The sequence below is a fragment of the Delphinus delphis genome, chromosome 11, assembly GCF_949987515.2.
Source record: "Delphinus delphis chromosome 11, mDelDel1.2, whole genome shotgun sequence".
NCBI classification, from domain to species: Eukaryota; Metazoa; Chordata; class Mammalia; order Artiodactyla; family Delphinidae; genus Delphinus; species Delphinus delphis.
This window is the reverse complement of record NC_082693.1, coordinates 66,499,475-66,527,073: the sequence shown is the minus strand read 5'-3', so window position 1 is coordinate 66,527,073 and position 27,599 is coordinate 66,499,475. Positions and strand designations below refer to the sequence as shown.

The 27,599-nt window shown below is 38.0% G+C and overlaps 1 protein-coding gene across 3 annotated transcripts in view; it reads right to left on the bottom strand.

Moving 5' to 3' along the window:
- The window catches only part of TMTC2 (transmembrane O-mannosyltransferase targeting cadherins 2), a 391,943-nt gene that overhangs the window by 64,012 nt on the left and 300,332 nt on the right, over positions 1-27,599 (bottom strand). For all 3 annotated transcript variants that reach the window (XM_060025323.1, XM_060025324.1, XM_060025325.1), the window contains one exon: positions 18,809-18,890. In XM_060025323.1, the coding sequence (XP_059881306.1) occupies positions 18,809-18,890 (82 nt within the window). The remainder of the gene's footprint in view (positions 1-18,808; positions 18,891-27,599) is intronic.

Below are 27,599 nucleotides of genomic sequence, written 5' to 3'. Positions count from 1 at the left end.
GTCTTCTGACCTAAAAGGACCAGTTCTTAAAATACAGGGGAAGTTTTCTCTTTTAAAGATTTATAATAAACCACAGCCACTGCTTGTACTTAACCGTTTCTAAACTTCAATTGGTAAAGAGTGGTGCGTAAAGATAGGCCTAGGATTTGAATCCTACTTTCAGACCGGGAGTTGGAGATCCTTCAGTTCTTTCTACAAAAAGTTTTACATAACTTTCTTAGTTTGTCACCTAACATTTGGTACCTTTCTCATTTCCCAAAACAAATATAATTGTTGGGTCAGAAAATTTTTAAGAAAACAGAGTTGTAAATGGTTTTGTTGATAAACAGAAAAACACATTACTTATGAAATTCATGTAGACCCTAGCCCTACAGACATGTTGATATGAGACACAATTTAAAGTATATGAGGTTTTAAAAAAGTAAAACAAAAATTAGACAGTCTTTGGCATGCTGAAAAATTAACATCCCCTCACATATATCTTAGTACAGGATACCAGGCTAAACCCATATTTCAGTTAGCTATACTTATTACAGATTAAAAAAAAATTTTAAACATAATATTAGGACTTCCCTGGTGACGCAGTGATTAAGAATCCGCCTGCCAGTGCAGGGGACATGGGTTCCATCCCTGGTCTGGGAAGATCCCACATGCCGTGGAGCAACTGAGCCCGTGTGCCACAACTACTGAGCCTGAGTGCCACAGCTACTGCAGCCACGTGCCTAGAGCTCGTGTTCTGCAACAAGAGAAGACACCGCAATGACAAGCCCGTGCACTGCAACAAAGAGTAGCCCCCATCTGCCGCAACTAGAGAAAGCCTGTGTGCAGCAATGAAGACCCAATGCAGCCAAAAATAAATAAATAAATAAATTGATTAAAAAAACCCCATAATATTAATTGCTACCTGTCCTCAAGGCCTATTTACCTAACTAAATGTATTAATAAATATACTACTTATGTGCTATTTAAACAAAGGATAATGTAGGAATTTATCAATTGTTCTTTTTCCTTTCTAGACAGCTATTAATCCTGAAACGTATTCTGTATTAACAGTAGGAAAATGCAACAATTAGTGGAATAATGAAGGTTATTTTCTTAAAATTTATTACTCCAGATGGTAGAGGGAAAAGGAGATAATATTAGCTCTGGTAAAAAAGAAAGAAGGAAGGGAATGAAATCTATACTGTCCATACAGAAACAGAGACGGCCAGTGACAAGAAGTCTATGTGATGAAGACAATGATACTCAATGGCCTAAGAGGACAGTTGATATGCAATGTCCAGGGCAAAGCCTTCCGAGGTCTATTAATGCCGAACACATCTCTGTGTTCATCAACAACAAAAAAAGAGTAACATTAACTAATCGTGTAAAATCAAATATACAATTTTTAAAATATTTAAAAACACTTCCTTATGGTTTAGGTAAGCTTTGCCACAGAACATAGACTTTGTAAGCAGCTTCCAAGATCACAAAACTACACGAAACACATAATTTGTGTATTGCAAATGGTGACAGAAAGAATTTCTATACGATCATTTTCTAACAGGAGGATTCAATCATCATATTAACATTCAGAAAAACAATAACACAGCATATTAGTAAGGTATTTGCATAATTCCCTGCACTCTGTTCTCGACAGGCCATAGATCTCAACAGTCCAGGGTTAGTGTTTTGCTATGATGAGGCCATAAAACATTATGGAATGTGAATCATTTGGTATGTCTTTTTAAAGTGAATTTGAAAATCTGAACCAAAGTTGAAAGTATGTTATTATTATGCTGTTTATATAGTCATCGTTGGTTTGAAAGAGGGCCCAAAATTGATGGAAAATAGAGCAATAAGCATTTCAAATACATAGAACCAACATAAATAAGGAAACAAAGACATACTAGGTTTCTTCTAAATAATTATCCAAAGAGCCTAAATTGATACGCTGTTGGGGGAATAAGAAACAAACAAACAAACAAACAAACAAAAAGATGACCTTAACTGCTCCTCTTCCACCAGCTTCTTCTATTATTGCTCCCACCAGACCCTGGCTCCAGACTCTGAACTACTTCCGCTTCCCTTAGTGTAACCTGTTGCTTCACATCCTTATTTGTCCTGAACCCTCAGCCTCTAAGGTTTCTCTGCCTTGTCCCACCCCAAGCTCCAGGCCTGTCTTGCCTACCTCTTGGATATCTTTCATTTTTATGCCCTAAAACATTTCCTTCTTGGTGAATCCTTCTTTGACCACTTTCCAATAGTGGTAGAACTGCTTATGATTTAAGTTCACTGTACTCTGATTTACCATCTAAACTAGAGTACTTAAAAGAGTGAAAGAGAATGGTATTGTCAACTGTGCTGGAACGAGGGGGAATAAACCAGAATTGTCCCAATACCGCTGCCCCACTTACAGCATATGTGACAGGCTGTTGATCGCAATCCTCCTGTCTTGATTACTACTGGGAAGTGAACTGTTTTACACAATAAGGCACTGAATCAGTTTTAGGAGAAGTGATCAATACTAGCAAGTGAGCCAGAGGCGCTCTTCACTGAAGAATATAAAGGTCGACAGTTGCGCCCACCAAGACAGAGCCAGATCCTGAAGTTCTGTGGGTAGGAGCGGCTACTGGGGCTCTGAGATTGAGGGTACCTCAGTCTGAGACACAATGGAGCTAGGACACTGTGCGAAGTGAAAGGTGTTAGGAAAGGAAAGCAAGAACATTTGAGAAGGGCAGGCACTTTGGGGAGTCCATCCACATTGGTGGATTCTGTAAGACCTGAAAGGTTGCCTTTCCCAGTGGTTCCCCAGCTTTAGGGCATATACAATCACCTGGAAGCCTTGATGAAACCGAGAGCTAGGTCCCATCCCTAGAATTTCAGATGCGGCAGGTCTGGGGCAGAGCCTGTGATTTGCAATTTTAAGAAGTTTCCAACTAAAGCTGATGCTGCCAGTCGGGTGCCCACAGTTTGAGAACCAGTTGTCTTATGGGAACAAGAAAATAAATGTTTTGCACCATACTCGGGACTCCATGTCTGGGATTGGCTACCAGTTAGACTGAACTTTTCTGGAAATCAAGTGCATGTGGCACGCCCTTCCTCATATTACTGGCATGATGACCAGGTTACACATACATGTGTAGCTAGAAATACATATGTGTGTGAATAAGATATACTCATTACATATGAGTTTACTCTCTCAAACTCGAAATAAGGAGATTTAAGAGTTTTATCCCTCATTTGCAGACTAGATCTCTGAGACATCACTTTTCTTTCAGATATAGCAGACAAACACATTCTTTGTGTTTGATACTTGAGTAGACTTTCAAATAAAGAAACCACAAAAATTTAAGTAAAATATATTTTGTCCTCCGGGGTGTATTGTGCTACCACACTTTATCATTATTTCTTTGGTTTGTAATTTGTCTTACCCAAGTTAATTATTATCATCTTATTTCATTTCTCCAATCAAAGGGAGAAAAAAACAAGATGAGAAACTGTAAAGAAAGAAAGAAAGAAAAAAGACGTTTGAATAGGAAAAAACAGAAGAGGATATAAAAAGAGAAAGCATTCTCTAGAGGTCCAGATACGAAGAGCGTCAGTCTCCTCACAGGCTAACATGGGAAAAGGGGAAAAGTATTCAACAGTTTTGGATTCAACTGTTTCAGTATTAAAGGGATACCACTTCTTCTCTGGACAATTCTCTAACCGAACAATTTAAATTACTTGGTAGATTTTTACCAACATATCGATATGACAAGCCTGTGAAGATCAATCTTTCATTAATTCCTGGATTTAAAAAGCTGTCTGAAAGGTAGAAATCCATAAGATTGTAAGCTGGCCTTAAGCCGTAGGCTCAAATGCTGCTTAAAAGTTCTGCATATAAACTCCCTAGCTTAGTGGAACTGTCATTTCTTACTAAAATACTCTGAAAAATTCACTCTTATGATCAATGCTACTAAATTAAGGAGATAAAATGATCTGTAATAAGTGTCATAATGATCCAATTCTCTTTAGTAAAAAATCATTCATATATAGCTTTAAAAATGGTCAAAGGCAAATGAAAATCTTACTTATAAAATAACAGCTAGAACATAACATTTGCGTTAAAATAGTTCCCCTTAGAGAGGACATCAGATGAGCAAAATGTATCCAGAATTGTCTTACTTCTACTGATACCACCCTGTCTCAAACCATCTTCTCCCCCGGGATTACAGCAATAACGTCCTCATGGGTCTCCACACTTCTGCCCTTGGTTCTACAGGGTATTCTCAGCACAGCAGAGAGATCCTGTCAGATCCCGTCATTCTACAGCTGACCCAGGGAAAGTGAAAGTCATTACACTGGACTACACTGCCTGATATGACCAGCACGGGGCTCTCCCCCCAACCTCTACATCAGTTCTCTGACCTCAACTCCTTTGTCTTCTACTACTCTCCCTCTTGGTTACTTAACTATATTAGCCCCTTGCTGTTCATCTAACACACCAGAGTAACAAAGACCCATGCTCCACAGTCTTTTGCCATTCCCTCTACCTGGAATGCTCTTTCCCCATATATCACAGTGGCTCACTCTCTTACTTCCTGGCACATGGTGGGGATTTAATAGATACATATTCGATGGCAGGACTGAATTAACTAATCATACTGCTTCATCTTCCAGAGCAAGCTAGGACCTAGTTAGCCCAGGTCACCAGGCACTTGCCTATTCATAGCCTCTCATCTCACAGTGATTTTCAGGGAGGGCTGCAGTGAATGGCCACACATGCTGGGCACTGCACAATTCTCAAGGGTGCCATTCACAATGATGTCTCTATGAATGTGTCTCTTGGACTTGAGCAACATGGTGGCCGTGGCCATGGCTTTAGAGCTTTGAATTTCCCTCGGAATACAACAAGTGATCCAGACATCAATTATACCTTCAAAGATATCTTAATTCCAGAACAGTTCAAACTACCTAAGGTGGCTAAAGTTTATTATATTCCATTGTACTATGGAATCACTTGAATGGTTTGGGAAATGAAGAAACTGTAGGTTAAAGTATCCAACCCAAGATATGTACATTGTGCCTTGTATAAACAAGATATGGGGGATATGAAGATAAATGCAACATTGATCCTTGGAATAGTTCCCATCTAGCAGAGGAAAGAGGAGATTATGGAGATAGTTTAACTAGTTATAAACGGATATAAATTTGAAAGGGAGGTGTGCAAGGTATCAAGCTAAGTGCATCATTTCTGGATGGAGGTGCATTGTTTGGCTTTGTTCAACTTATAATCAAATTTAAATATACATAAAGGGCACAAGTAAGTGAATTTTTACAAAGTGACTATGGTCATATAATCAGAAGTCAGATCAGGAAAAAGAACATTACTAGTATCCAGAAGCAATCTATGCCTGAGGGCTTTCTCCAAAGATTCAGATGACTGGAACAAGGAAAAAGCCACAGTGGAAGGATCTGGGCGGACTGCTTTTGGTGACATCTAACGATAACAAGAAGAGTGGGTAAAGTGGAGCTGAGGTGAGCCCTTCATGGGCTGCTTCTATTAGGGGAGGTGAGTAATGCATTCCTGGTAAGACAGCGCGGGTGATAACCCAATGGTCAGGATTTAGATGAGCTGTTGAAAAGAGAGTCTGCTGAAGACAGGCTACTTGTTAATGTGTGCTCATTATGCCTGGGAGAAATAAAATTATGGAGGACAACCTTCTCTCTTGCTTCTCGGAAGGGAAGCTTGCTGAATGTCTGAGTGAGGTATGCTCTCACTTTTCAAACCGATCTCTCTCCCCTGCCCTTCTATGAGTTTTGTTGCTTTATGTTTTTGTGCATTGGCTGCCTGAGTTAATAAAAGCTCTGGTTTACTGAGACAGACTCAGTGTGATAAATGTGCCACAGTTACTGGCTAAGAAAACAGGTGGGCCGGGGAAACAAGGAAAAGGACGCCCAGTAGATCAATCTGGACTGCTCACTTTGAGGCTGGAAGGCCCTGGATCTGTCCCTAAGATCCAGGGACATGGATGAGGCCAAGAATTTGCCCTGAATTGGACAGGTGGCATGAAAGGTGTCCAGTGCAAAGGAGAGTGGAAGAACAGCAGGCCAGGGCTCTGTGCTCACCTGAAAAGGAGGTCAGGAAGGTTAGCATTGCTTTATTGCATTTATTTCTACCCTGACTCTTTCCAGAAGGGTTATGAAACTGATGGAGTTATGAAGACTGTCAGATGGGGAATGGGAATCAGCGGGGAGCAAGGAGGAGAAGAGAGGAGACTGGAGAGGAGTTGAAGAGACCAGAGAGAGCGGAGGAGTGGGGGAAGGGGCACAGAGGGAGAAGCAACCCAATCCCATTATAAGTTTAAGTAATACATAGATTCAATAGAGATCAAGTGTGCTTCATCAAGAGTGAGACGTTCATGCTAACACTTGAAACAATCTGAGTTTCATCACCTAAAGATGAAGAGAAAGACATAACTAAATGAGGGGTACAACCTAATCAAAGACAGAGGTAAGCAGCCTCACTTTGTTCTGGGATATTGTGTAACCTGAGACAAAGCAGCTGTAAGGAAAGAGATGTGGCAGACACCGAAGTCACTACAGAAAGGAACATGCCTCTGAGACTAAGTTAAGGCAGGTGGTAATTAGAATGGAGAGAGGTGGTCAAAGAGCTTACATCCTCTTCCTAAGAAGAGCTCAGAGTCTTCTCACTGTGCTCCACACCATCTCTAAGGGCTTTGTGGAGGTATTCACTTACAGATGCATCCACGAAGGCACGGAGGAGTCAATGGCAGGGTACACGAACGTACCTTTGGGAACAATTGTTTTAATTAAGCAGAGGCAGAATGCAAACAAGAATCTCCCAAGTGCATTCGGTCACTAAGTCAAATAGCTAAGACTGGAAAAACAGTCTCTGTCTCTGTCTCTTTCCTCCCCACCCTTTCTTTCCCTGTTCCCAATTACTTGTAACTTATAATCTTCTTTCTTCTTATAAGCAATTATTCCCTTTCTCTCTGGTCCTGTCTGCACGTTGACAGGTAAGGATTTATTATTTTTCTTAATTCCTAGGTTTTTATTCTGTCTCCTCTTCCCCTAATTTCTGTCCCTTATTTATGTATCTTATTCAAAAATTTTTCTATACAATTCATTCATTCCAGGACATTAGTATGGTTTCCACTATAATCTTAAAAGAATAAATGGCCATTATTAAAATTTACTGAGCATTTATTATATGCTAGTTATTTTATGAAATTGCAAGTGAATCCTCACAACTTGAGGCAGTAGCAATCATCTCCAGATTAAGAAACTGAGCAGCAGAGAGGCTAGCGGAAGGTGGAACATGCTCAAGGAGATAATCGGCAGTAGGGCTGGGTGTGCCTCCTTCCAAAATCCAAGATCTGCCATCCGAAATCCAGTGCATTTTCTGTGCCCTAATCCAAAACTTAATTCAGTTCTCGTCATCTTGCTTTTATAGCTTTTTGAGTCCTATACAAAATCTTCAAAAGAATATATGTAAATTGTTGCTATGGTCTGAATGTCTGTGCCTTCCTCCTGTTCATATGCTGAAATCCTAACCCCCAAAGTGATGGTATGTGGAAGTGGGGCCTTTGAGAGGTGCTTAGCTCGTGAGGGTGGGACCCTCATGAATGGGATCAGTGCCCACATAAAAGAGACCTCGGAGAGCTCCCTTTTCCTTTCCACCACAGGAGAACACAGATAGAAGATGGCTGTAAATGAGGAAGCGGGCCTCACCAGCAGCAAATCGACCTGAGCATGATCTTGGGCCTTTCAGCCTCTAGAACTGTGAGGAATAAATTTCTGTTGTTCGTAAGTCATGTAGTTTATGGTATTTTGTTATAGCGGCCCTAGTGGACTAAGACAAGAACTTAACTGTACCTTTCTCTTAGCAAAACAAGATTTGGTCACAAATGATTTAAACAAGGTAGATTATATTCCCATGCAAAAAATGGAAGCAGAGATAAGAAAAGGAAAGAGTAAAACCAACTGAAAGCCAGTCTATCCTCCCTTAATCATTCTTTTATTGAACAAAATATTGACTGACCACCTTCTTTGTGTGAGGTATTGTGTTCAGTGCTGGAGAAGGGCCACCTGGTTATTTTCAAGATTCTCTGGTTTTGAGCCTCAGGTTCCTCACTTTTTAAACAAGGATAACCTCACTGTGTTATCAGAAGGAATAAACAAGGCAGCATGAATAAAACTGCCCACGGTGGGGGTTGGTGCCTTGCCTCCTGTCTTTTCTTTTCACTCCCCTCTACTTAAGCTCCTTCCCTCCATCTGCCCCTGTCAGGCTCTTTCCCCATCTTGATGACCTCAAGCTGCCCTTCCTTCCTGAGGCTTTCAAGTACATGATTATGAGAGCTCCGTGGGTTTCTCCACCAGCAGTCCTCCAAAATCTCAGCATTCTGGATCTGTGTCACATTTGAAGACCCATCAGGCTCATATTTCCTAAGAGTGAAACTGTGAAAGCACCAGGCAAACCATAAAAATATCACGGCCTGGAGATCAGACAAGGTTCAAATCCTTGCTCTTCCAAGTTACTATGCATAAGGGCCTTCGATATGTCACTTACACTCTTGATACCTTAAATCTTGCATCTGTAAAACAGGGATAATGTTATTTTGATCTAACAGGGTTAGATTACTGGAGTGACAAACTGTACATAAAAGCACCCAGCACTGGGTCAGAAATGTAACTGTTTGACACTGAGATTCCATAATAAGAGTACTAGCATTAATGGATACATATGTGCCTGGCATGACACTAAGCACTTTCCTTTATGTAAATTCTGAACACTCTGGAGTCAGCCCACGCCATATTACTTGAATTGATTTAATCATTCTAGTACTGTGAAGCATCTTATAATCCTTGTACATTTTATAACAATAGTATTCATTTCTTTTTTTGAAATATAATAAATATAATAAAACTTGGTGGGCGCTATGGTCTAAATCTTAACTCCCAAGGTGAGGGTGTCAGTAGGTAGGGCCTTTGGATGGTGATTAGGTCACGAGGGTTCTGAGATTTGTGTCCTCATAAAAGAGGCCTCAGAGAGCTCCCTCATTTCTTCCACCGTGCAAGTATACAAGGGGAAATCTGCAACCCAGAAGAGGGCCCTCACCGGACCATGCTGGCACCCTGATCTCAGAATTCCAGCTTCCAGAACTGTGAGAAATAAATTTCTGTTGTTTATAAGACACTCAGTCTGTGGTGTTTTGTTACAGCAGCCTGAATGGACTAAGACAGTGAGTCAGACCTATGTCATTTTGGAAGCTCAGAAGTATGGTATTATGAGCATCTTCCGTATGGGGAAATGGGAGCGCGGAGAGGTAAAGACATTTGCTTACAGCTGTACTACTAACAAGTGGCCATTTGTATGACAACGGTGCCAGGCTGCGTGATGCCTGATTGCTATCACCATAATGAATTGGTTTTTATTTTTTAAATTTATTTTTATTATTATTTTTTTTGCGGTACACGGGCCTCTCACTGTTGTGGCCTCTCCCGTTGCGGAGCACAGGCTCCGGACGTGCAGGCTCACCGGCCATGGCTCACGGGCCCAGCCGCTCCGCAGCATGTGGGATCTTCCCTGACGGGGGCATGAACCCGTGTCCCCTGCATCGGCAGGCGGACTCTCAACCACTGCGCCACCAGGGAAGCCCTGAGTTGGTTTTTAAATGTGTTTTATGAAAAATGCTTACAAGGCTCAAGTATACACTGCATAGGGGTTATAGATTGATATACTATGTACTTAATATATTAAGAGTTTTAGTTGTACTGTGAAAACTAAAACTTTATATAAAGTGTTTATATTTTAAGTAGTATTTTATACTATACTTTCTATAAAAGGTTATTGGAAATGAAATTTAAAAGGCCAATAAGTAGTAGATTCAAAATAATAAATATTATATGTACACAAAATTCTTACTTATTCTCCTTCCTCAAAAGAAAATTCAGATAGAACCAAGAATGGAATATTCATCGTAAATGCATGAATTCCATAAAGACTTCTCCCTCTTATTTTCAAGTCTTTTATGGCTTCAGAATAAAAAGGTAAAAAACAACAGAAGAACAAAGACCACCTCATCATTCACTGAAGCTTGGACCTTAAATGAGTTGTCCATGTTTGACAAGATAAATAGAAATAGTCTTCTACCTCTAAATGTCCCGAATGATAATAAAAGGTGAGTGATTCCCAACTTTCAGTGTATTTGATATATATTGTATCATCCACCAATAAAGCATCCATGGATGTAAAATATCTGTGTTCATCTCTTACACTGACATAGAGGTGATGACAGTGCAACACAGCAGTCAGGACTGTTCTGGTTCAAATGCTGCCTCTATACTAAGTGGCATTGAAATCTTAGGTAATCTACCCTACAGCTTGATGACCTCACCTTCCTCATTGTAAAATGGAGACAGGTAATCTCATCGCCTGGCTTTTGAGGGGATCAAATGCGAATTTCTCAGGACACAAAAGCACTTAGTAAATGTTTGTACTGTTATTATATTTGATGAATTCATCATGGAAATACAGTATTTAATAGAGAATTCAGACAAGATGCCTTGCTCTACTTTTTATTCCTTTCTCACTTAATTTTTATCTTAAGTTTTACATGTTGAGTTCTGTTAAATAATTTTTGGATAATTATTCGGTTACTATAATAATTTTCCTATCTTTTCTACAGACTGAGCAATAGATTAAGATGCTTGTACTTTCACATTTTGCTAAAGAATTTAGTCCTTCCAAAACTAATATGCTCATTAAAGAAAACATAAAATAGAAAACATTAAGCCTGTCCCCCCCCCAAAAAAAACTGACTGTAAAAGTCCAAAAAGCTAAAATATCCATTCTTAACACTGTTTACTTGTTTTACTTTGCTTTTTTAATGATATAGCTATTTTGTATAATTTAATCATTCTTCATGTACCGTAACATAGATAGTTGCCTCTGCTGTTGTTATTCTTTATAAATTTAACCTAGGGTTTATAATATTTCCTCAAAAGGGGATAACCATAATTTATTTAATTATTTTCCTTTTTGGGGCATTTAGATGCTTTTTAAATTTTTGCCTCTAATAAATAGCAATACTACTATCTTTGCTGGTAAACATAGAAAAACATTATATTTACTTAAGATATATTACCAAGTGAAGAATTACTCAGAATAAGTGCTAGAGCAGCTAAAAAGAATTCATTGAATTCTTTACTTGAATTTGAATTTCTTTGATTTCTAATGAAATTGTATGTTTACCTATCTTTTAAAAGCTATTACATTTCTTCTTTTGGGAATTGTTTGTTCGTAACCCTTGGTCTTTGTATTCGATTTTCCTCATAGTTTTATAGAGTTTCTCATGTCTTAAGTAGCCTGATCTTTTAGCTTTTACTTTTAAGGAAATTATTTCCTATCACTTTACTATTTGTCCTTTAACTACATCCCTTTTTTGAAACAAATTAATCATTTAATTTTCCCTTCATTTTTGGCTTGTAAGCTTAGCTAATTCCTTCCCTATTTCTTCCCATTTTACTCATGGGAAAGTTTTAACTCTAAACGTCTCTGGAAAGTATCTCATGTAAAATACACACAGGTAGGAAGATTAAATTAAATTACTAAATGCATTGTTATAAGAGGGAATTTAAAAATAAAAATCCTAGGCAAAAAGTGAAATAGTTTGGAACAACATTTAGAAAAATCCAATTCTAATTATACCCCTGTAAACTACCTGTACTGTCCTTGGAGCAGTAAAAACACACAAAGCACTGATATTTTAGCAAAATGTTTTCGTCCTAAGCATTGAATATAACTGGAATCTCAATGTAATTTTTGCAAAGGCCAAAAATATATTTTCATTTTTAATCAAGGAAATACCACGATTTAGGTCATTATTTAATTTTTAAAATTACTCTTACAATTTCTGACGTGATTAAAAATGAAATGTTACAACCAACCTCAGTTCACTGCCATATTCTATTTTAATTACAAACAATAAAAACCATAGGTCTCTCACCAGTTCAACCCATTATATAGTTTTCAAGCTGCTTCTTTTAGTGTTCACTGATGAAAAGTCAAACCCAATATTTTAACAATTTTCTTCAGTAACTACTTTTTAAAATGAAATTTAATATATATAAACCATGCTGGAGAAAAACAGACTACAACATTAACAGAAAGTTCTGGACTTAAAAAGTTGAAAGAGCTGGATTTTCAAGTTCTTCTCCCACTACAGACATATGTTGAAAATTTCTGATCTGAAGAGTCACTTGAAAATTCTGAACTTCTATTATCTTAGTCAAATGTATTGGGATCCATTCCTACCTCACCCAAAGAAGATCAGGGTCCGAAAACACTGGGTTAGATCATAAATTGTTTGATAAATGTAGTAAGAAGTTTTCAGGATTCTAATCTTGTTGATAGTAATGCCTCTAAAAAATAATAAAGATAATTATAGTTTAAAAAAGTCCACACTTCTCTGTGGGCCCAAGATGAAAAATGATCAGCTCTCATAATTTGAATTTCCTCAGTTTGGATGTACATTCTATGTATCTTCTCTTAGCATCTAACTATGGTCCTAGTTCTGTCCTTGAACTATTCCCCAGACACATGCCGTGCCTTCTGCCTCAAGCATATTCTCTGCTTTAATGTTCTTTATTGCATCCCCTCAGTTCTACACTTTTGTTTGGAGAACTCCTACTCATCATTTAAATAAAGCTTACATGCACCAGGCACGGCTCTCCTGCACCCCAGGCACCCGGGTCAAGGCCCTTTAGTTGATACTGTGTCTCCTTTTAAAAACTAATTGTAATTGTAATTAAATCATTATTTTTATAATTTGTGCCTCCCTCTTCAGTCTGCAGTCTACATTGGAGCCTGTCTTGTTCCCTGTGGAACTGAGCAGAATCCTGTGGCTCCCCACCCCAATTCCCACCCAAGTACAAAGGTCCCTCCATGTCCCCTGACTCTTGTTTGTAGAAAAGCTGAAGTTTCCCAAGCCTCCCTGAGTCACAAAAGAGCAGACTCAAGTAGTTAGTGATAAGGACAAGAGCGTCACAGAATCTTTCAGTGTCTGATGCACATTCCTGAGTTTTTTTTTTACAGATACTGTAATTACTACCAGAGGGGAAAAAGCTAACTGCATGATGACCAGATTGTAGCCATGACATAAGCTGCTCCATCTTGAGCAGTACTGAATCTATTGGTAGCACAATTCCAAGAACTGGCCTCAAGTGAATGGGATTAACACTGTTGCTCATAATAATCTATATCTTTGTCGGCATCAAAATAATTGTAGCTTGCTGTGTCCATATATGTAAGCAGACAACTAAAATTGTCAGCAAAGAGATGCTACAGAGTCATGTCAACATCTTCTACTCTGAGAATATGGTGCCCTATGCCAGCATGAAGAAGTTATAGAAGATGGACCTTCATCCCTAATCCCACAGAAATGGAATGATGTCTGACAAATGGGGATTTGTAAGAGCTCTTTTACCCCTTTCCTGTTTGTCTATTTCTGTTCCCCTTAAACCTTAATTATAGAAATGAGATCACTAGGTAACATTCAACCTAACTCCTGACTTATGCTTTACTGAATGTGCACAATACCTTGCCTAACCTGTTGATTCTTTCTCTAAATTAAAAGAAGTAGGAATGAACAATTAAGTAGTTAAAGAATGACTAGCTTTCCACCCCCAGCAGCTCCCTTAGCGATCCTGCAGGCAGTCCTCATGGGCAAGATAACATCTGAAGAAAGATCATGAGGAGTCAGCCAGCCTGCCTACAATGGAAAACGATGCAGAGCTTGACCTCCTGTCTTGATGATTCACTGAGATTTTTACCTTTAAAAACTGGCATGGCTGAGCAGAATCTTCAGAGTTAGTTTTGGGACATGAGTCCACCTTCTCCCCAGATTTCCGGCCTTCTGATTAAATCAAACTTTTCCTTTCTACCAATACTTGCCTCTTGAGTATTGGCTTTTGAGCAGCGAGCAGCTGGACTTGATTTTGGTACACTTACATCTAGTATAGTGCTTGCTAAATATTGAACTGGAGGAAGAAGATCAGGACTTGTCACTATTGTTGGAAATGAACATCACCCAGAGAGAGGATCGATAATGAAGAAAAAGACAATAAAGTCTTTGCTCTTAGAAACTATGGTTAAGAGGTAGATGGGAAAAGAAGAACCGTCCAACATCTACATAAAAGAGTACTTCTTCTCATTACCATTTGTCACAACCTGCTCCCTTTTAACTTTTTATCCTTTGCTGCTTAATATCTAATGACTTTCTATCTGCCCCAGATTTAAGCATAGTAGGTACCTTATAACAAATATGTATTGGTTTTAGTTGTTTCAGTCTATATCAAATTTACTACTATGCATATAAAGAAACGATTTATAATATATTCTTTCTGAAAAAATGTTTTTTCCAGTAATTCTTTAAAAAACAAAGGAAGGGGCTTCCCTCGTCGCGCAGTGGTTGAGAGTTCGCCTGCCGATGCAGGGGACGTGGGTTCGTGCCCCGGTCCGGGAAGATCCCACATGCCGCGGAGCGGCTGGGCCCGTGAGCCATGGCTGCTGAGCCTGCGCGTCCGGAGCCTGTGCTCCACAATGGGAGAGGCCGCAACAGTGCGAGGCCCACGTACCACAAAAAACAAAAAAACAAAACAACAACAACAAAAAAAAAACAAAGGAAGACAAAGAGACAAGGAGGGACTTGTCTTGACTTTCATTCTTTTGGCAGAAGCTTTCTACTGGAGCCAAAAGGAAATTCATGGAGAATCCCTTGAACAACAGGCCCACATGAGACATCAGGGCACCAAATGTTCACCTTTGACATTTATAAATTAAATTCTGTAAAGATTAGACATGATTTGTTTTTTATGGACATGGGAGTACACTGTAAGCTTGATGAGATATGAATACAACATTACACTATTATGGATAAAATAGTTTGAAACCTATTTTTTATACATTCCTTAAAATTTCTGATGAAAGACCAGTGAGAAATTAAGTATATATTAGACACAACATGAAATATGAGTTGGAAAACATTATGGAAGCCCACATCAACCCTTTTACTTTAGAGATGGGGAATCTTAATCCCAGAGACTATAGGTACCACAGAGGCCTACATTTAACAAACTTATTAAACCAGTTTTAAAAACCTGCCTTGCTTTCTTTCTTGCAAGCCAACATGAAGAAAAAAAGGCAATCTCTAATGCAATCCCTTCTCCCAAGACATAAAACTAGTGGATTCAAAACAAAAATAACTAATAGTACTTTTAAATACTGCCTTCTAATTGCCATTGCAGCCAGTATAAATTCCTGTAATTTCCTGTCTATTCCCAACTGAATGGCATATTCCAAGTCACTTGTATCATTAACAAGCAAATGAAAAGCACACCATCACCCAGCAGAGTGAATTTCCCATAGAACAAAACTCACTGACTCTGGCATTTTCACTGGCATTTGCAAAAACATTAAAAAAAAAAAAAGACTCAAAACAACATTTACCATTTCATTTACGTTACATAAACATTCATTTAACATTAACATTTCATTTAAACATTTATTTTTAAGCTGAAGAAGTGTTATTATTCATTCAATCCATGGGCATAAATACCCTAAGAATATCCATAACCAGTAAGTTGGAGAAGAACTGATATAAAAATCATAGTATGCATCTTCTTGGACAAAGAGTAAAACAAATTCTAACGGAACAAACTTTCAGTCAGTTTTGGAACCTCCATCCAATTCTAAAATTAAGAATATATCGAGCTCAACATTTATTGCACATTACTGTGACATGGCAATATGCTAGATATTGATGGTGCAAAAATTACCTTAGAATTTTCTAAGGAAGGTAAGTGTATAATTTCAATTTAAATATTTGCATTCCCACAACACTCCCCGGCCTAAGCCACCACCATTTTCTTGCCTGTGAGACAGCAATAGGGTTCCCCTCGCTCTACTCTGACCTTTCTCTCATCTTGTCTTGCCACATGGTCCCTTCCATTGCTCTTAAAATAAAATGCAAACTTCTTAGCTTGGTTACAAAGGCCCCTGGGCTCTAGCCCTGCCTCCTCTCCAAGCTCATCTCCTCCCACTTTCCCATCAGGTTTAATATGCTCCAGTCACATTTGCCTCTTTCTTTGCTGTGAACACAAGCTTGTTCTTGCCTGCGACCTTTGAACTTTCTGTTTCTTTTGTCTTAAATGCTCTTATCTGGCTCTTCAAAGAGTTGGCATAAGCTAAGATTTCATATATCACCTCCTCAAAGATGCTTAACCTGACTATTTGGTTTCAAGAAGTACCCTACTGCCCACCACATCATCTTCTAAAAATGACATCATCCTATTTATTGCCTACATAGCACAGACTCACTTTCTGAAAAGAGAACAGTGCTTTGCATCTTATACATATTAAAATTAATAAAAACCCTTCCTTAAGAATTTTAAGCTAAGTTATGATTTGTATGAATTTGACATTCTAAAACTACACAGAAGGGCTGACTAATCAAAAATATCTATCTACCTACCCAGCCACCTATCTACCTACTTGTCTGTCTATCTACAGTGTTGTGAAAGAAATGGAATATATATTACAGAAGAAAACGCAATGATGGTTATCAAGGGACCCAAAATTTAGTTATTTACAGCTAACTTGGGCAAATCAACTTCATCTCTCCTGGTTTCAATCTACTTATTTGTACAACAGGGGTTATATTAGATAATTTTAAAAGAACTTTTCAGTTCTAAATTTTAGTCATTTGAAGCAGACTTTTTCCAAATAAAAATCATTAATATTCCTTTAAATGTACATTTTTAAATAACCTGAGGACAGTGAGGTAGGAATATGAGGCCCTCAGCTATCGGCTTCCTGTCTATTTGTAGGTTATTTTGCCTTAACTACTACTTTTTGATGCCTCATCTTCAGTCCTTTCCATTTCCTATTCCAGAGTGGGGAAAAAATATTGAAACTATTTCATAAAAATATATTGAATTATGAACTCATTCCTCCCTTGGAAAATAAATGTACTTCTAATAATAGGTATATGCCAAAAAATTAAAATAACCCCGAGTACTAAGAAGAATCAGTTTTACACATGCATCTACAGAACATCTATCACTGTTTTCCAAATAACATACAAAATAAAGATTTGTTTCACTTTCTGTTAAAACTAAATCCCAAAATTTCTCATTGGAGTAATATTCCCTATTACTACCACTGGAAAAAAAAATTATTTTCCGGAGAATACTGTAATATAAAAAACAATAATAAATAAAAAGATAGAAGTGGGTAAAGACAGACAAGTCAGAATAATAAATAAGGGGGCTAACTCTTAAAATTAATAAATAGTGACTTTTTTCAGTGGCATTTCAGATGAAGCAATGATGAAGTTTAAAGGAAATGAATGTGAAAAATCTAAAGCGTATAATAAAATTATGGGAAACAAGCTTAGAAGATGCAGTAGGTAGGATTAGTCTGAGGTACAGAAAATGCAAGCAGCAAGACAGGATAAAAAAAATCCTATTTCATAAAATGACAAGAGGTCCTTTAGCACTCATAGAAAATAATCAGGGAATTACTTCAGCTCAGTAGGGGCACCCAAAATAATATGCATGAGAAAATCCTAATTTAAAATATTTCATATAAGAAAACCTGAAGAAGTAAACTAAATTCTGCAACAAACTTAAATTAGTTGACTACTATTTTAACATGGTAATAAAACTGCATTGTGAAACAAAATCAGGAGTGGTGATGCAATAAGTTGTGTGAAATTACATGCTGTGTTATGCTGGAAAGATAAAGTATCACAACCCTAGGTTTATAAACATATACACACAATATAAACAAATGGACCGGTGGTTGGTTAAGTGTATCCTCCATTTTTTTATTTCCATTTTCCACACTCATAGCCTGTCACTGATCTATTTTTACCAGTTGGGAAATGGAAGAAGAAATTTAATATTATACAAGCATATTAGCTTTATTTTCCCAAGATTTTTCATTTTCATCCATCTTTAAGTTTACTACTTGATAAAACAAACACATCGAAGACAACAGTGGTCAAAAATTTGTTTTTATTTTCCAAGGGATCAGCAAAAGTAAATGCTTTTAGGCTCCTTGAAAGCCAGTTCAAATGAAAATATGGTAGAAATCAGCACATCTTACCCGACACCAAACCAGCTATATACTTCGCCTCACTGAACACATGACTCACTACTAATGACAGCATGGAGTGTGACAGAGTTGTTATGTAACTTCATTCCAGACTGATTAAGATAAACCGAGTGAGAGACACATCCTTTACAGCCTTTACAGTTTTTATCCTCGACCCCAATCTCAGGCATTTAGAGAACAGGCTGGGGTAACTCTGTATCTTCCAGAAAGCAAGACCCTGAGGCCAAAATGTAAGCCTCTAAAACTTCAAAATGATACATTCAGTGAGCAATACATTAACATTTAGAACGAAAAGCTAATATTTTAATTATATACCACGCATCAGGCAAGGAGCAAGATGATTTTCTGACGAGACCTCATTTAAACTCCAAACTGAACTTGAAAAAAAAAAAACAACCCCACAACTGTGAAAATACCTTGCCCCACTGAAGTCCTATGAAAATTACTAGAAGTAACCATAAGGCATAGCCCTTGTTAACGTGACTGCTTTGAACAAGAAGGCAAGACTATAGCATGAGGCTACATCTACAACAGCAAAGTCAATGTCCTCTCAAAATGTTCTTTGCCAGCACAACCTAAATCTCGTATCAACATTCATTGTAAACGTGGGGGACATGGGAAAAAAAACTATCAACCACTCACCATAATGCATGTAACAGTTTCCTTTGGTGGGGTCCAGCTCAATAGCCTTCAAGAAGAATTTTTCAGCCTCACTCTTACGACCCTTGAAAAACAGAGAAAATGGATGATTCAGCAGCGGATCATGAGGGATTATTCACCTCCTGGGCCCAAAGGAAGTAGACTAATGTCTACTTAGTAATCATCATCAAAAAACAGTGTTTTGTTTGTATCTAAACGAGGATGATCAAAGAGAATATGTTGAGAGAGAAGACTGAGGTCAGAATCCTGGGAAACATCAAGATTAGAAGAGACAGTGAGAGTGAGTTCATTAAAGATGTCAAAGAGAAGAGACCAGGAGAGCAAGAGAAAAAAGGGAAAAAATGGTTTCACGGAAACCAAAAGGATAAGAGAGTTTTCAGGAATGGTGGGAAACATATTTTCATTTTCTATTTTATTTTCTCCCTTTGATCTGTTTCTCTTCATTCATTCATTTATTCTTCCTTATAAGGAATGATGACTATTTTAGCTTTGAGATGGTTTTGTCTTAATGTTCACTTATTTCTTTATTTTTTTTTAATGTTCACTTTATATAGGAAGAAACTAAGTCACAATTTGTTGACTCTCAAGCAACTACTGCTTATCCTTGCTGCTGTCATTCAGGACTACAATACTGCTAAATCAGGATTTAATCTAAAGCTAGATCTTCTCCCTAGCTACAGTTTTAAGTAAACGTTACCGTAATTCTCAGAAAAAAAATAAGCAAAAAGTAGGGGCAAAGGCTTACATGCAATAAACTGATTTTTCATGAAATAATATCATAATCCAGGCAGATTCTAAAACTAGACATTCTTTGCTGTGCTATAGCTTCTGCACCAAAATTGACTCCAGAGTAACAAAAAGGGGTGACTCAAGGTAGGAGAACAACCCAAAGAAGACCTTTCCTAAAACAGTTCTGTCTTGTCCTGCAAGGTTAAAATGAAGATCTATGTTAACTGGGTGGAAGCAAGGCACAGGGTGGTATTCAGAAGCTGTGGGTCTAGAGTAAAGAGAAACAATCTTATCTGTCTCTTCCTTCTAATTTAAACGCTATCTACCACATAAACTTCAGGTGATGTTTTTCTTTCCCCTTCACATATATTTTTTAAATCACTTTTAAGGAGATAATTCTTCCAAAGATAGAGGTGTATGGTTAAGCTAATATTCTACATTTCATGCAACTTTGACTCATTTCTCCATATGACTTCTCCTTTCTAGTCGTTCATTTAAAAAATTCATTCTGTTGCCCTCTTTCATTTTACTAATGCTACTCTAGTCAATAGCTCCTCTTTAATTCACAAGGCTTGTCAAATTTCCAATAATTAAAAATCAAAAATCTCTTGCGATATTTCTCACCGCACTTTAAGTTCAAAGGAAAGCACAGGCAAAATACTTGCTACACATTTCACACGTTGATGAAGTTAGTAAGAATTAGCAAGACTCTTAGCCAGTTAGGATTCTCTAAATGATCATGCAGTTAGGAGCACAGATGCCAGGAGGCCGAGCAGCTCTCACACTTACGTAGCTATGTGAACCTTGGAGAATAATTTCATCTCCTAGTTATAATTTTCTCTGTTACAAAAAAGAGGGCAGGTAGAGAACAGAGGATTTTTAGGGCAATGAAACTATTCTGCATGATACTGTAATGGCAGATACATGTCATTATACATTTTTCAAAACCCATAGAATATACAACACAAAGAGTGAACCCTTATGTAAACTATGGCCTTTAATTAATAATAATGTGTCAGTATTGGCTTATTAATTGTAACATGTACAACATGAGCTCAAGTTGATACAGAGAAGCTGTAATAGGAGGGTGGGAGAGTATATGCCATTTCTGTACCTTCTGCTCAATATCTTTTTTGTAAACCTAAAACTGCTCTAAAAATAAAGTCTATTATTTTTTAATGAGGATAATAAAATCTATTTCATAAGATTACTGAATTATCTGAAAGGACACACATGAAGTAGCTATTACAGTACATAGGCATATTCTGAGTTTATAATAAATGTTAACTATTATTTATATGTATATATATATATATACATATATATATACACATATATAGTATGCAATAGAATGCAGAGTTCTGAATGACAAAGAATATGTTTTATTGTATACACAGCCTCAAAACACATGGTTAGCCTTTAAATCACCACTGGAAAATAATGTACAAAGAACTTGCAGAAGATGATAAAAGAAAGATGCAAAATGAAAACTATCATTGGTAAAGAGTCTGCACAAATGTTATATGCAAAAATATAAAAGGGTCTATGCACTTTCTTCCACTTAAGTTTTAAGGACAGAAGAGAAGAAAGTGGCTCATTTGTCAATGTCTCAGTAAACAGCGTAGTAAAATTCTTATGTGTAGTCCACTGGCAAAGCAATAGTATATAGCTTTAAAAAATAGATCAGGGCTTCCCTGGTGGCGCAGTGGTTGAGAGTCCGCCTGCCGATGCAGGGGACACGGGTTCGGCCCCGGTCCGGGAAGATCCCACATGCCGCGGAGCGGCTGGGCCCGTGAGCCATGGCCACTGAGCCTGCGAGTCTGGAGCCTGTGCTCCGCAACCGGAGAGGCCACAACAGTGAGAGGCCCGCGTATCACCAAAAAAAAAAAAAAAAAAAAAATCACAACTCCAAGGCCAGTAGTCTCAGGTTACTCAAACGAACCAGGTTATTAAAGACAATGAGTCCCACCACCTCCTAGATACAAAACAAATACATCAAAGGCCAGAACATTCTTTTTTGGGGGAAGTATCAAACCATCATGCAAAGACCCATTTTTCTACTTTGACCACTATTTGGTCAAGTGCCAAATTATGAGGAAAATAAAATTCTCAGGACACTATATAAAATTAATTCAAGCAGATGCATAAGCCAACCAAACACACACATCACTGGGTCCTAGGAAGGGTGGTAAGGAGGTCACACTATGTTTAATCAGGTTTACTCTTTTTACTATTATTGTTATAGAGGGGTAGGTAGCAGTTAAGAAAGTGGAGAAGAAGAAAAACATCATGTCTCAGCAGGTTTTTCCTGGAGTCTTTTAGATTATGTCAGCGTTTTCTACAAGCAAGCATTATGGAGTAGCCTCTGGTTATATGAACTTCTCACATCAAGCATTGTTATTCATTTTGTATATTGGTTGGGATGTTTGGACACAAGTGGTGGTTGAGAAAACCAAGAAAAAGGGACTGTGGTCAGCTGTGACAAATAAGGGGAATGTGAGTGGAGAGGCTCGGTTTCCACTGCCAGGTCTATGACTTATTTGCGTGTTCACTTGTTTTTGTAGGGTAAAAACTTGTATCGGATGCCTTGCGCTGTTCTAAGTACTGGGGATATAACCATATAACTGAACAACACAGACTGCTCACTTGCAAGTGCTACTTGCAGGAGGCACATAGCAAACGAATAACCCAATAAGCAAGGGGATCAGTCATAAGAGCACTGAGGGCTAACAATGAATTTCTTCAATTCTCATTGAGAGAACCGGGCCAGAGCCAGACTAGCCTGTGTTTGAATCTTGCTGTCTCTACTTATTTAGCTGTGTGACTCTGTCTTTTTCTTCATTTGGAAAAATGAACATAATACCAATTTTGAGGGGTTGCTAAAATCATAAGTCAAAGGGAAATAACTAGCTTCGGACCTGGCATAGAGAGCTCTGACATTCTTTGATTTTTCTTCCATCTATCTCCTCAAAAAATTTTTATTCTTTCCACCTTGAATGCCACTGTCTGGCTCTCAACTACCAAAAGTCAAAAATCCTTTAGAAACAGAATTTTATGTCATGGTAGAAACTGAATTTCATGGTAGAAAACGATTTTCCTATAAAATGTCTCTCATTCGCAATACTTCCCCCTCCCCCAATAAAAGCCTCTTCCGGCTCACATCTTTTTTTTTAATATTTTTTTTTAAATAAATTTATTTATTTATTTTTGGGTCTTCGTGGCTGCATGCAGGCCTTCTTTAGTTGTGCTGAGGGGGGCTACTCTGTTGCAGTGCAGAGGCTTCTCGTTGTGGTGGCTTCTCTTGTTGAGGAGCACTGGCTCTAGGTACCCAGGCTTCAGTAGTGTGGCACACAGGCTCAGTAGTTGTGGCTCGTGGGCTCTAGAGTGCAGGCTCAGTAGCTGTGGCACACGGGCTTAGTTGCTCCGCAGCGTGTGGGATCTTCCTGGACCAGGGCTCGAACCCGTGTCCCCTGCATTGGCAGGCGGATTCTTAACCTCTGCACCACCAGGGAAGCCTCCGGCTCACATCTTGAATGCTACAATAGATTTCGGATTTCCTGACTCACTGAACTTCATTTTACCAGCTTAATAATACTTAAACAGAACTGTTTTCATGTTATGCCATTGCTCAAAAATATTTTAATAGCACCCTGTTTCCACTCATTTTATTTACTAATAACCAGTCTAATTTTCAAAATATTTCACAATCTAGTTCAAATCTTCTTGGATAAATTCCTGTACCTTATCAGGCCAATTTCCTTATGTACCTTAACTGTAGCTCCTATGTTCTTCCTTAATTATTTCTTCTGGTCTGTAATGTTATTCTTTCTTTTCATTCATTCATATATATTTTATGCTTCAAGCCTTGGTTGAAATCCCACTTTTTTATAAAGCCCTCTGTGATGGCTCCACCTCCCAGTAATTTCCCTTTTCTTTTAATCGTGCTTATATGATTATTTTTTTAGAGTCATTACTATCACAGTGGAGTCACACAACTTGAACCCTAAAATACCAGACCAAGGGCTTTCATTATAAACTAAGGTGGTTGGCAAGTAGAATTTCAAATTTGCAAACTGTAATTCTCGGAAAGTATTTACAGTTTGTATATAACAATTTGGTGTATTCACGCAGGAGTCAGTTAAAACAGCAAAAACCCAGTATGTGGAAGCAAAGAGCAACTGATGGTGGAAAAGATTAGAAAGTCAATATCAAACAGACCTACAGGAATACTTGGCAAATACTTTAGAAATTTTACCATCAGAACTTTGAACAATTCTAGATTAGACATTCTCTGCAGTTAGCATATTAGTGCTGATATGAAGGATTAACTGGCTGGATCTGAAGCAGCATAGATGACTATGGGATGAAGGGAAAGAGCTAGAAAGATGAGAAAAGAGGAGAACTGAATGGAACCAGTGCAGAGACATATTCCTGGCAAGGGCTGCATGAGTAACAAGGGGGTTAGGGATTTGAGATTATCAATATATTTATCCTTATATTCGTATAATATTTGTAGCACTCTACTGAATATTAAAAACAGATCCAAGATTAATATCATTAAAACTCATGAAAAAAAGCATCCTCAATCAGGACTAGGCTTGGTCAGGTCCTCTTCCGACTGGCAGCAATAAAACATACACATGTAAGATAAATATTCAGTAAAGTTCAGATAGCCTGTTCTGCAGCATAAGATTAGTTTTCAGCACATTTATTTTGTTTTCTAATTAAACTGGATGCTACTGTCCCTGTTCAGAAAGTGGTGCCCACCTGAGCGGGTATACAAGGCAAACAGTTTCTCTTCTGAGGGCTGATCAACGTTTTTTCCAACTACAAAGTGAAGAAATATAAAAATAGATACTTATATATTTATACACACACACACACACACACACACACACACACACACACACACACCAAACCTGGAGCTCCTACTTAAGGAAGCACTCGGGAATATTAAACATGAGAAAATGTTATACTATTAATGGCTTCAGCTTGAATTGTCTTATTTTTAAAAGTTAACCATATACCAAATTTTGTACTTATTTTTGGTAACAAATCACTCATTATATCTACCACCCTACACACAGTGTGTTTCCATGCCACAGCTCAGAACTGCTATTTTATTGAATAACCTAAAAACTTCAAGACTTTGCATTGTTGCATTGCATTATAAATATATAATATAATTAGTGTATTAATCTTGTCCTCTAAACTAGATTACTCCCATAAGACTTTACTTTTTCATCTATAGCCATCCAAGTGTTCTATAAATATAATTACCAGTCAACAAATGAACAGGCTACCACTGTTTTCTTGTATACAATTTAATAGCATATAGTTACTCCTTAGTTATTTAGTTCACAAGGTAACATGTTTTCAGTAAACTACAGAGCTATGAATAAAGCAGTGATTTCTACACTTTACTTCTGGAAACTGTCACATGAACCAAGGTCTATAAAACTATAAAAAGTGTTCCTCAGAAGTAGCCTGATTCTCAACCAAATATTTATATCCTAATAAGGGACCACCTGTGTCTTCAGCATTGGTGGGAACACCAGTTAGAATAATATAAAGAACAAACCAGAGGATTTCCCTCAGGTGGCCCCACTCATATTTAGAGGCTGCTGTAAGTTTAGCGTAAAGAGTCTCCTTCTGCAATTGTGTATGCAGCAGTCACTCCCATACATTTAGTGTCTACTTTGGGGGAAAGTCTGACGACGGTGAATGTCAGTCATTTTTCACAACCAATGAAAATCACATCTTCATTTCACATTCAAGAATGTATCTACACAGATAAGAAATCAGAAAGGGAAGCAGCCAATAAAATGGGTCCAAAGCTTATATGTAGTTTGGTAAATGTGTTGTTTACAGCTGCATTATAGCTTAATGAGTACAAAAGGAAAAGCAATCTAATAGCCTTGAAAAATTAATTTGTGAAGGCCACCATTTACAAATAGAAGAAGTGTTGTTTCATGGTCTATCTTAACATCACAGTGTTTGTACGCAAAGTGTCTTCAGGATAAAAAAGGTTTTCCTCATCACAAGAAAAATATCATTAAAAAAAATCTAACAGTTGAACTAATTCTTACTAATCAAGATGATTTACATCAAACCATTTAGTTCTAAAGTCCCTCCAAGTCATTATATATAATCAGCCAGAGATAACCTTAGAGGCAAAGTGAAGGGACAGGGGCAGTGGTAACTTTCATGATGAAGTACTTTATCTCCATACTACTAAAATGTTTCCCATCAAATTATCAGGGGCCTGAAACTTGACCATGACATTCTTTTTTTTTAGGGACAGAATAGCATTTCTTCTGGAAAGCTTTGAAATATAACAGAATAAGGCTACCATAAACAAAAATGAATGTGGCTAAGTAGCTTACTGATAACAGTTTGTGTTTCTCCTCCCTGAAATGTCCCTCAAGTTTCACTTTCTATAAATGTCAGGCCTTTTCCTGATCTCTTTTCCTAAACGTCCCAAAGCAGAAGCTGCCTGAAAGATACCTGGAGTATACTGTCATAAACCTAAGCTCACGGAAAAGGCATGTCAAATGACATTGAGGGCAGCTAGTGGTCACAGGGAGTGCCCCCTCAGTGTCCAGGGGCTGCATCCAGAACCCGGCAGGGAGGCATGGCTCTGGGGTACACCTAGAGCAAGGCTGGACCCCAGAACCGCAACTCCCAACCTGAGCAAAGCTTCTCTGAAACCCGTCCTGGGTCCTACTGCAGAGCCATCAGACTTCAAGGTGAAGAAATCTGCTCAGACCGAGCTGCCCAGGGCAGCCTCCTTCCCAGCTTTTTGAACACCATTAAGCCTCCCAGATTTAGGTGAACTTTGGGAAGGGGAGGAGGCCACAACACTGGCTGAAATGAAATGGCAGACCAAGTGGGATGAAAGACTGCAGTAGACTGAATTTCCCTCAAAGAAGTTAAAGTGGATCATCTGCGTGCAGCTGGGGCTCTGGCTCGAATGTCAGACACGTTACATGAGCAATAGGCACAAATAAGCAGTTTGCAAATACCAAAAAATAATGTTCGATATCCCTGTAAAAATGTAAATTAATACAATTACCTAAAATGTAAATTAATACATTGAGATGTGATTAATCATCTATCAGTGAAGTTGCCCCAATATTATAGAACTCAGTATTCCTGAGGGTTCATAAAAACCAGCACTCAGCTAACACATAGCTAAAATATAGTAAAAGATAATAAGATCTTCCTGGGAGCAATTTGATATTCATCAAAGCTCTTAAGTCATAGGTATATCTTGGCCAAACAGTTCAATCTCTAGGCATTTGTCCTAAGAAAATATCTGTAAATACCGAGAGGTAGCTATTTATTTTCACTGCAGTATTGTTTATACAAATTCAGTGTCTATCAGCATAGACTTGGTTAACCAAATGTCATTTCAATGAAATATTATGTATCTACTAAAATGATTTTGTAGAAATGATTGAAACTACAAGAGATTTCCATGATCTGTTGCTAAATGAAATAAGCAGGTTGTAAGTTTCTGTTTATGTCCTAATTGCATTTAAAAAACAAAAAGAATATTTTAAAAAGGAGGTTAGCACTACCTGTATCACTGGCTCATTTTACTGTAGGATTTCAAAGGTAAATGAGGGGGTTGGTCCTTTAGTATTTCAAGACTAACAGGGAGGGAAGTACAGTTCTAGATTAGACTGTTAAAAAATAGTGCTGTGTTAGTGTCAAACTAAGTGTCCTGAGAACACAGAACAACTTAGTCCACTGAAAAGGGAAAGAGAATGCTTCAGAGATGTGACTTTCACTCCACAGAAATGGATTAAGCTCCTGCTATGTAACAGGCTGTATTCCAGATCCTGGTAATCAAGACGAAGTTCCTGCCCTTTCGCAGTTCACATTCTGGTGGTGAAATGATAGTTCACACACGAGCAGGTGACACTGTCTGTCTAAAGTAGTTGGTACAAAAAAAACAAACAAAAAACACAGGCTAAGGGAAGAGAGCAACACACACTGGGGTGGGATGGTGTCTGATAAAGTAGTCAAGAAAGGCCTC